We start from the raw sequence: 11,260 nt of genomic DNA, 5'->3' as shown, positions 1-11,260 counted from the left end.
ATTTGGTCCCAATAAATAACAGCTAGGCATGCAGCTTATCAGGTACCCCACGGGATGTGGAGGTTCCCACATGTCTCAGGAACAGGCCTGCCTACCCCAGCTGGTCTAGGTTTAAGGTGGGGCAGCACCTGCCTCTACAGTAGAAGTCCCCTCCTTTTCACTGATACTCAAAGACTGACCTGACAGAGAGCTCCAGGCTACCAAGATAGGAAGCCTGTGCGGAGAGATGAGCAGAACAGCCTGGGACATCTCTCTGCACCCGAAAAATACACACCAGGGTTGACGGAATAGAGGAAGAGAAAGGATGGTGTGGAAGAGGGCCTCTGAGTCATTACCGATAACTGCCATTCACAGTGCTGTACATGTAAATGGTATGACAAAAGGTGATCTCATTTAACTGTCACAACACATTTTTGTGGAGGGTATGATGACCCCATTTTACAGATGAAGAAACTGAGGCAGAAAGTCCTAAAGTAACTTGCCTCCTTCCCCTCCAAATCTGTACCTCCTTTACGCTATGTTGGTTTTCTCCACAGAACTTCTCAACATTTGATAATTTGAGATACTGATGTTACCTTACTAGAATATAAAATCAATGAGAGCAGAAACTCTAATCTTTCTATCACTCTATCTTCAGCACTCAGAATAACACCTGGCCCACAGTCAGTGTTCAACAATATTTGTTGAGTGAATTTTGACTGAATAAGTAAAACAGAAGTAAAATTTTAGAGATCTCTCTCCAGGCAAGCTCTCCCCAGGTTTCAGATGAGAGCCGCTGAATCAAATGCAGCAGGAGCCAACAGTGCTTCAGAGAAACAACTCTGCCTGGAAGCAGGCCTTGTTTATCCTCTGAATTCCAGGCACTGTTCTCTTCCCGCCTCTCACTGGCCACTAAAACCAGAGAGGACGGTTGACTCTGGCAGAATTTGAAGGCGTCTGGCATGCACACGTCTTTTAGGTAACCAGAAATAACTTGGAAATGCATGTGTGTGTGTGTTAGGCGGAAAGGATGAGAAAAATTAGTTTTATTGATGGGGCTACTGGGCAGTGAGTTATTTTTTAGGGGTGGGGACCACTTAGGCAGGGAGAACTCCAAGGTTGGGTTCCTCCATTGCTGGAATCTTCCCCTGCTCTCCTGGCCTTCTTTCAATCCTAACAAGCCCCTCTATCCCTACCCCAGCGGTTTGAATAAAGCATTCCCCTAGTCGGTCTTAATTTGGGGGAATTACTGCAGTATCTTAAGTCCCTAGTGGGACGTCCCCTGACTTCTTTCTCAGCATTTGTTTACTTCCTCCTTAAAAATCACTATCTCCCAGAAAAGCGGTGGCACGAGGCCATCTCTGTTGGTCACTGGGAGAGGAGAGAGTGACTTATTTCTGCAGTCCTTTCTAAGCACCCAGTGAATGACCTCCGTTCTTAGAGACAGGTCAGCCCCACTCCTTCCACCACCGGGAGCGGGCAATGGGCACGTTCAGGGGCATGTTCAGGGCCGAGGAAGAGCACCAGCCAGTCAGTCGATGTTGGTGCCAAGATTAAAACCTAGGGCTTCCTGCTTTCCATGCCTCAGCCATCAGCTATGGGTTTTGTTTTGTTTCTGAACTTCTTAGAATCTCATTTATCAGTCATTTTCTTTCAAAGAAGATTCTGAAAATGGAAAGGCTAATCTCCACGTGCCACTATGCTACAGTGAGAATCTGCCATACCTGACCCAGGCCGCCCAGTGCCATCCCAAGGAAGCTGCCCATGACTCTGACTTGTGTTAGTTAACTATTGCTGAAAAAACTGGCCCAAATTCAGTGGCTTAGAACAACCACAATGTATTATTTTTCATGAATCTGTGGGGTAATTGGGCAGCTTTTCTGTTGGTCTTTCCTGGACTCACTCATGTGGCTGCATTAGCTGACTGGTGGCCTGGGCATTGGGCTTGGCTGGGACAGCGGGCCTTCTCTCTCTAACAGTCCTTCATCCTCAAGGAGGCTAGGCTGTACTTTTTACATGGTGGCTGGGTTCCAAGAGGAGATGGGAGGCTGCAAGGCCTTGTGGCCTGGGCTTGGAAGTCATATAATGATCAAATCAAGTCAGAGGGTAAAGGCCGGCCTAGATTCAAGGACTCCACCTCTTAAGGGGAGGGGCTGCAAAGATTCTTTGGCTGTATTTAATTTATCACAGGCCTTGGAGACAGAAAAGAGTGAAGTGGGCCCGTAAGAAGATAGTGACTAAAGAGTATCATCTGTCACCAAGCAACATATGAATTTAGTGTGGCCAAATCTTTTAACTTTTCAGAAGAAGCTGGAAATCTAGATTAAAAAACAATTTACTAATCGACTACTTTTTAGAGCAGTTTTAGGTTTACAGAAAAATTGCTCAAAATAACTTAGAGTTTTCATAGAACTCTCCCCTTTCCCTAAGTTTCCCCTATTATTAACACCTTTCAATAGTGTGGTACGTTTATTGCCACTGGTGAACCAATACTGACACATTATTATTATTGCTATTATTATTAACTATTAACTAAAGTCCACAGTTTACATTAGGATTCACTCTTTCTTTTCTATGGGTTTTATGGGTTTCGACAAATGCATAATGTCTTGCATTATGCATTTAGTAATATCTGCTATTAGATATCATACAGAAGAGTATCACTGTCCTAAAAATGCCCTGTGTCCTTCCTGCCCACTAATCTTTTTACTGATTCTATAGTTTTGCCTTTTCCAGAATGTCATATAGTTGGTATCATACCATACTGTAGTCTCTTCAGAGTGGCTTTTTTCTCTTAGCAATATGCATTTATGGTTCATCCAAGTCTTTTCATGACTTGATAGCTCATTTCCTTATATCACCAAATAATATTCCATTGTCTGGACGTGCCACAGTTTGGTTATCCATTCACCTGCTGAAGAACAACTTGGTTGCTTCCAAGTTTTCGCAATTATGAATAAAGCTGCTATGTACATTTGTGGGCAGGATTTTGTGGGCCTAAGCTTTCAACTCATTTGGGTAAACACCTAAGAGTGTGATCGCTTGATTGTTTTGTGTGATAAGTCTAGGTTTAGTTTTATAAGAAACCGTCAGCTTGTCTTTCAAAGTGGCTTTCTTATTTTGCATTCCCACCAGCAAGGCATGAGACTTCTGTTGCTCCTCATCCTCACCAGCATTTGATGTCAGTGTTTTGGATGTTAGCCGTTCTAATAAGTGTGGAATGAGATCTCATTGCTTTAATTTGCAGTTCCCTAATGACATAGATCTTGAGCGTCTTTTCATATGCTTATTTGCATCTGTGTGCCTTCTTTGGTGAGGTGTCTCTCCAGATCCTTTGCTCAGCTTTTAACTGGGTGGTTTGTTTACTTACTGTTGCATTTTAAGAGTTCTTTATATATTTAGTATACTGGTCCTTTGTCAGATATGTGTTTTGCAAATACTTTCTCCTAGTCTGTGGCTTGGCTTTTCATCCTCTTAATAATGTCGTTCGCAGAGCAGAAGCTTTTAGCCTAAATGAAGTCCAATTTACCAATTTTTTCTTTCATGGATTATGCTTTTGGTGTTGTCTTTAAACAGTCTTTGCCAAACCCAAAGACACCTAGATTTTCTCCTATGTTGTCTTCTAGAAATTTTATAGTTTTGCATTTTACATTTAGGTCTTTGGTCCATTTTGAGTTAATTTTTGTGAATGCTGTAAGGTCTGTGTCTAAATTCATTATTGTGTGTGTGTGTGTGTGTGTGTGTGTGTGTGTGTGTGTGTGGATGTCTAGTGGTTCCAGCATGAAATCTGGATTTTTGTGTGAAGTGACCTGATCTTAACGGTTGGTTCAATCTTTTTTTTTTTTTTTTTGGTGGTCGTGGTGGGGGAAGAACTAAGTTCCCCCTCCCCCAACACACGTCTGTAGACTGTTTTTCTCCATCCTGGATTATCTCTGCCTCTCTCATCCCCTTACCTGAAATGCTCTTCATCCACCCATATCATCTTACCTGGTGCCCACATCACATTTCATCTACTCCACTTTTCCCGACACTGACCGGTTTGTGTACCTAACAGATACCCAGTTAAGAGTTGTTGAACTCTAAATGCACTTATGAGCTCTAAGCCCCATTTAGCACTGCCATTTACCACCATCTTTCCTCCTCAGCCAGAGTGTAAATTCCCGGGGAGGCCAGGAATCCTCTTTTTCTCCTTTACCCCAGGTAGCTCAGCAGAGTTCTGAGCATAAACCAGGTCAGCAATATTTGCTGACCATTTTAGATGAGCTAAACTTTGGTCTCAGCTCACCAAGTGTCCTCTGATCTTTAGGAGAGACGGCTGCCTCAAGAGGTCCAGCTGAGGAACTGCCAAAGAGAGGATCCCTGCAGCCTTGCCCTGGCAAGCCTGAAATGGTGGCATCTCTGATTCTGATGCCTGATTTAGCATTACGTCCACACAAACAAGAGGACCCTCATCTCCTTGGAGAATTAGGAAAGATTTACCAAGGAGACAGCAAAATGTGGCCTCCAAAGTACCAAGGGGTGCTGAGTCACAAACAAGTTTCTTTCATTATGATTGTTATGTGGTCAGAAGGATCATTCCAGTCATTATGAAAACAATGAAAAACAAATGAATGAAATAAAAAGAACGGACAGTTTTCTGGTGACTGGTTTCCCCACGTTGTGCCTAATTTACAGTCAAGGTAACGGTAATCCCCCACCCCTCGACTTGGTCTCGTGTTTTCATCTGCGTCATTAAGTGTCCCCATTCAAGGAGCTCTGTGCACCTCTAAGCGAACAACGACGGAAGGAATGAAAGGGTCCAGGACCGAGGCTGAGACCCAAGTGGTCTCGGCTAGTTGCAACTGAGTCCAAGCACCATGGCAGAGGGTGCCTCAGAATTCACTGACTCAGGGAAGTATTGTGGCTTCCATTTGCCGGGATGACCTCTCATCCATCTGTCGGTGGTCCAATCCCAGGCCAGGCCAATCCCAGGCAGAAAAAATCTGGCAGGCACAAACTGGGCGACAACAACTCCTGGCCTGGGTTTCAGCAATGGGTGGAGAACCAGCTGCAGAGTGTGCAGGGCTGACGGCATGGCCCTCATCAGGTCCGTGGCAAACGCTGGTGTCAGCACTGCTTCCACCTCAAGAGCAGCCCTCCTGGAGCTCAAGACTTCCAGGTATCAGCTAGCGATTCACTCGGCTTGGAGGACAACAGTCTTGTGGGAAACACACCCACATTCCTACCTCCACCAGAGGCAAACAAGTGGACTGTTGCTGGCCTCATCCTCCCTTCCTTGGAAAGCCCCCCCAAACATACACCAGGTAGGGATGCGTCTGGTGGATGGCGTGAAGCAGGCAAAGTGACCCCCAGTGTTTTATGTAAAACAAATCACATCTAGACAACTGAAAAATAAAAAATCCCAAGCCCCCTCCTCCGTGACCTGTTTAAAAGACCTAACCCCCCATTTCCACATAGCTGCCAAAGCAGCCTCTTTGGACACACTGTACTCAATGGTGACTTGGGGGGCTCCCAGCCCCCCAGCAGCAGAAAACAAAGATTAAAGACCACTAGTTGGTGCCGCCGGCTAAAATCAGGGAGTGTTAAGCAACTTGGGCTAGAAATTCAACCTTGCTCATGCTGAGCAACAAATAACTTCAGCAACTGCAAGGAAAACGGCTCTAGGAGTACCCGAGAGAGCCATCCATCAAGGAAGGGAGGCTCCACAGGCAAGTTTGGCCGTGGAGAACCAGAAAGGACTCACTGCCCACAAGCTGAACAAGTTAAATTATTCTGAGCATTTGAGGCTAGTTCTTGGTAAAAAAAAAAAACACATCATCTACCTGATAACAGGTAATTACATTTCTTGAATATCAAGGTAGGACTTAAAGCTGCCAACAATTAAAAAGAGACCTGATTTTCTCAATGTACAATTCCATCTTACACTGTTGCTGCATTTTCTAAGTGCCTCATATCCATTTTAGAGTCATTTTTCCTTCCAAACCTTAATATCCCTTAGTCCCTTCTAAGGCAAAAATTGTTAGACCCATTTTGCAGATCTGTAACTATGTTAGCACGATAGAATGGCGGAGCGCGATCATGCAACCACAGCAGGGAGAGGGGCAGGAAAAGGTTCTGACATCCTGGGGTCTCACCAAGAGAAACAACAGTCCTGAAGGCAATTTGTGGCCAAACCTCAAACTATTTTCACCAGAGAAAGGCAAAGTCAACTCTGTTCTTCCTGAGTCTTATACAACTGTGGCCGGAGAGTCCAGCTGTTTTGTCATGGCCTCACATTCTTTATGCAAAGGCTCTAGTGGACAAGATTTATGGGGTGGTCTGAAGAAGCAGGCTAAGTAATGTGGGATGTAACCACAAAAGAGAACTTTCTGGCCCAAGCAGAGTAGATCTAGTTTCCGTGGAGGGTTGGACAACCAGCCTCAAAACTGCCTGTCTCAGCTGTGGGTGCTCAACACCCAAGAATGAAGCAACAGAGATTCTTCTCCTTTAGAGAATTTGCTCTGTGATCACGGTCATGCTAAGGTTTGAGGAGTTGAAGGCTCAAAGAGCACCTGGGAGCTATTTCCTCTGGAGGTGGACACAGAGATAGCACTGAACATAATCAACATAGTCAGGGAGAAGGGAAACTGTGACAACACAAATGAGTGAAGCAGACTTAGCTACCAATCTACGGAGCTACTACAGTGCCCGGATGTTTGTAAAACTAAAAGAAATCGCTTTTCATGCCCAGCAGCCAGCACAGGCAATGAGCCATCACCAAAGCCATCTCAGCAGGATAGTAAATCAAACATCACCAAGGCCAAGAAGCAGTATGTTAAGAATAATGATTCCCCTTTGAGGTGATGATGCTTAAAAAATCCAAAACAAACTTAGCCAAGCTTCCAAGTTGAGGGAGAAGGTTTAAACCAGGTTCATGGGACAATACTCAAAGTCAGATAGGGCCAGAGAGCACATGCTGGGCAGAATGGCTGACCAAGGGCGCCCTGTGGCCGGCAGCCAGATGTCATACTTACAGCGAGTTGGGCCGGGTGGGTTTGAGCACATCCAGGTCTGGGTCACTGGAGTTCATGTTGGGCTGTAAGCTGCTGCTAGAATTAAGGATGCTGTTTGCATTTGATGAGACGACAGATTCCAAACTGGAGTCGATGAGGCTGTTTCTTTGTTCCTCTGGGGGGAGAAAAAGCCACAAACTCCATATTAATATTATTCCATAGGGATAGTCTGCCCCTACCTATACAAAAGTTTACAAATAAAGAGATTAGATGGAGCTCTCTGGTGCCAATGAGGCTACGAAAAGGACATAGGAAAGGATAAGAATTACAAGTGGGAAAGGAAGAGCCCAAGAGTAACAGGTGACTTGAAACTTTAGAGCAAAAACTCCATCCTCCGCTTGACAGGACACATCTCCCTTGACAGACAGGACACATCTCCCTTGACAGGACACATCTCCCCGTTCATATGACCAGCCTTTTCCTAAGACTGGACCCACCACCACACCACGAACTGTGTCTTCTTTGGACTGGCAGATGGTCAGAACAGAGAGAGCCTTCAAAGCCCCCTTGCAATCAATCATATCCTCTCGGTTTGGTGACATTCACCCTTTATTCTAAAACTCCTGCCCCCAGCATGGTCTTACTTGCCTAAGCCATGTCCTACCTTTGACCCTATAGTACCATGCCATAAAATATCTACTCTTTGGACATCCACTTCCTTATGGCTCTGCAGTCTAAACCCCTGACCACTCCCCAGATAGACTCTTCTGGGTTGCTTCTAGCTCCAAGTATTTGATGTTGAGCTTCCAGTTAGTTCTTTGATCAACAGATCTGTAAGGACTACAGAGTAGTCTGCATATACAAAACTGAGTCCATGTTCCAAGCAGTCACATTAGTGCTTGGAAAATATTACCAAGTCAGAAGGGAGAAAACCTGAATTCCTACCACTGACTGGCTGTATGGAGTCAGGGAATATTCCTTGACTCTCTGTTTCTTGGTTAATGCAGCTATAAAATGGGGAGCATGAGAAATGCCTTACACAGCTCGGGGAGCTGTCATGAGGATCAAGTGGGATCACATGCAAGAATGTGTTTTGTAAACTTCAGAACCTTGCTCAAAGAAAAGAACTTTCTGTTTCTTCACATCTTTAAAAACTTGGAACCATGCACTGAAGAAAACACTTTGGGGATGATTTAGCCAAATGGCATGGTCACCACTGCAGCAGCGAAACATTAGAGACATACAATGTCATTCTTGTTCCACATTCCTTACAGATACACCATATTGGAATCAACTGATGTTTTGGGCAATCAGTTTACGTATCAAGAAATGTCATGTCTGGGTTAATCCTCACTGGACCTTTCTGAAATGAACCAGAGGTATACCATATCCCTAAGAAGCAGACTAGGCTCGCTGATATGGTAGTTTAGAGGTCAACAAGTGAACCCGGCTCTCTTTAGGCAATAAAGGGGGTGAGGTCATGATAAAAAATACTCTTCCCTTGCACTACTCATGTATGTAAAAATATAATATGCTTATGAAATGATGTTAGAGTAATCTTCACATTAGGTACACACATACAGAAACACACAAAAACACATGTATACACCAATACCACCTAGTATCTTGGCAAATTCTCAATGCCATGTTTGAAGCCCTACAGAACACTTAAAAACCCCGTGACGCTTATGGGAGATTCCTGAACTCTAAATAGATTTTGAAAAAAGTAGATTATTGAGTCCTGAGGTTTAGAACTATTCGTATTTCAAAAGCTTGAGTTCCAAAGAGAAACAACAAAGAAAGAGAAATCAAAAGAGTTACATTGAGCCAAGATGCAGGAGGACTAACAGGGCCTGCAAATGGGTACTTGCTACCAGGAAAAAAAACAACTCTAAAATTACATAATTAGAGGATCATTGAGGGAATGGATATGCCATTTATCAGTATGAATCAGTATAAGTAAAATTTTCCTTTGGACGAAATCCTCATATCAAGACTCCTGAAAAAGTGTGAGGAGCCCAGGACTACCTTCATTCCAAGGGGAGTAAAGATGACACTTCTTTGGGGCTCAATGGAGACGTATTCTTTTTTTTTTTTTAAGTAGAAAAAAAAAAGCTGTATTTATGAAGATGTTTACAATACTTTATTTCAGGTTATTTCCAAGTTTTCACCAATTTAAAAAATTGACCAACTCAATGAAACCTTGTGAATACAATGTTGAAAAGTATAACTATGAATCATAAAATTGAAATTTAGTATGAAAAGATAAGAATGGAAAATTATATTGAAGCTATGTGGAATTATGTTTATAGACAACAGGAAGAGAAAATAAAAATGTAAATATTGCTTGATAGGATAATGAGATTAGAGGTGGTCTTTTAAATTTTTCATTGTTATGCTAATACAATACCTTTATAAAACCTAAAAATCTTCAAACAATACATTTTTAAAAATTATGGTAAAATACACACAACAGAAAATGTATCATTTTAACCATTTTAAAGTGGACAGTTCAGTGATATTAAGTCAACAAATTTTTAAAACTTTCAGATGGCACCTGAATAAAAGATGTGTTGTCCATTGGTGATTTTAATGTATCTGGTATATAACTAAAGTCACCACAAAACTTTTTCTGGGAAATTGGCAGATCATAAACATAAGAAATTTATTTTGCTTTATATTAAACCTTATTGTTTTACTGTTTCAAAATTCAAGTTTACTCACAAGAAAGAGTCAGTTTCATATTAGATTTGGTTTAACAAATGCTGCTCCTGCTATTCATTCTTATCAGCAAAAAAAAAAAAAAAAAGACTATTAGTGACTAACGATAATATGTTCCAGAAAATAAAAAGTTAAGGGGAGACGTATTCTGCTTCATATGGTAGGAGAGATGAAGAGTTTTATTAACTCTGGTTTGAGGCCAAGTTTGCAGGACATAATAATCTGAATTCATAGGAAACAGAAGAGTATAACTAAAGCTCATATTTCTCTGTGATTACATTTACTTGCCCATGAGAGGGTTATAATTCTATGAATTCAAAATAATGTCATACTAAAAGAATATTAGCTTTTCTAAAATATTACCAGGACTTTTTTTTTTTCTGCCTTACTATGCATTAGAAAAACAGAGTATCTGAAATGAAACCTTCTTTGATTTTCATTTATTCAATAAATATTTATTGAGCTCCTCCTGGGTACCAAACCCTGCCCCCAGACAGCAGACTCTGACACTAATTTGTTGGTATTTTAATCAGATGTATACTAGAGTATTGATTAACTTGCACATATTCACTTGTTCATAGGTCTACCTTTCTCAGTAGACTATAGGCAACCTAAGATTGCGCATGTGACAGACAACACTTTGAAATCACAATAAAAAAAGTTATATAAAGATGCTTTGCTTTATAAAATATTTTATCAGAATCCTAATGCTCATAAAAAGATCTGATTCTAAAAAATGGACTTAGGTAAAAGTTTTAAGAACATATCTCCCGTTACAGTATTATAGACTGGGTCTCTCCACGAGCTAATGAGGAAGGCTGTAGCATGTGGAACATATTTGTTTTTTTCTTGTTTACTTTTAAAAAATTTTATATTGGGGTATAGTTGATTTACAATGTTGTGTTAGTTTCGGGTGTACAGCAAAGTGATTCGGTTATATATATACATATATCTATTCTTTTTCAGATTCTTTTCCCATGTAGGTTATTACAGAATATTAAGTAGAGTTCCCTGTGCTATACAGTGGGCTCCTATCGATGATCTATTTTATGTAGAGTAGTGTGTGTTAATCCCAAACTCCTGTAAACCCACAACAGAACGAGGATATGGGTGGATAATGAGGACTCGACTCTCCCTGGACTGGCAAAGTCAATAGAATAAAACAGGTGGCTACACCCAAACTGAGCCTGAGGATTTCTAGTATTCATTTACTGGAGGACACAGAATTCTTTTTTAAAGAAATAAATTCTTTTTGAGATTATATTTTGACTTATATTTAGATATCTAGGACCTGTCACATATGGTGTAACCTACAACAAAACAACAACAAAAACAAAAGATCAGGGAAAGGAGTTTTTTGTCCAAAGAGAAAATTAATAATAGCCAAAATATTAATCATAATATTTCATAGTTTTGCAGACAAGATAGCCAAATATGCATCCTAAGATGCAGACTCTTTACTGATATCCCTCCATGGGCCATATGATAAGGAAATCTGGAAACCTGGCACTCTCTGACTACAAAATCACTACAGTTTTCTTTGACAGGAGACCTCACGTAATGAGACT

The 11,260-nt window shown here is 41.6% G+C and overlaps 1 protein-coding gene and 1 long non-coding RNA gene across 7 annotated transcripts in view; one reads left to right on the top strand and one right to left on the bottom strand.

Moving 5' to 3' along the window:
• Window positions 1-11,260, bottom strand: part of ARHGAP26 (Rho GTPase activating protein 26) — a 466,073-nt gene that overhangs the window by 63,058 nt on the left and 391,755 nt on the right. For all 6 annotated transcript variants that reach the window (XM_082382702.1, XM_082382705.1, XM_082382704.1 and 3 more), the window contains exon 20: window positions 6,993-7,146. In XM_082382702.1, the coding sequence (XP_082238828.1) occupies window positions 6,993-7,146 (154 nt within the window). The remainder of the gene's footprint in view (window positions 1-6,992; window positions 7,147-11,260) is intronic.
• The window catches only part of LOC309624593, a 1,127,080-nt gene that overhangs the window by 1,042,044 nt on the left and 73,776 nt on the right, over window positions 1-11,260 (top strand). The gene's annotated exons all lie outside the window — the stretch shown is intronic.

This window comes from Balaenoptera borealis (assembly GCF_965194805.1).
Source record: "Balaenoptera borealis genome assembly, chromosome: 2".
NCBI lineage: Eukaryota > Metazoa > Chordata > Mammalia > Artiodactyla > Balaenopteridae > Balaenoptera > Balaenoptera borealis.
Note: the sequence above shows the minus strand (reverse complement) of the source record. Positions and strands in the feature narration are given on the sequence as shown.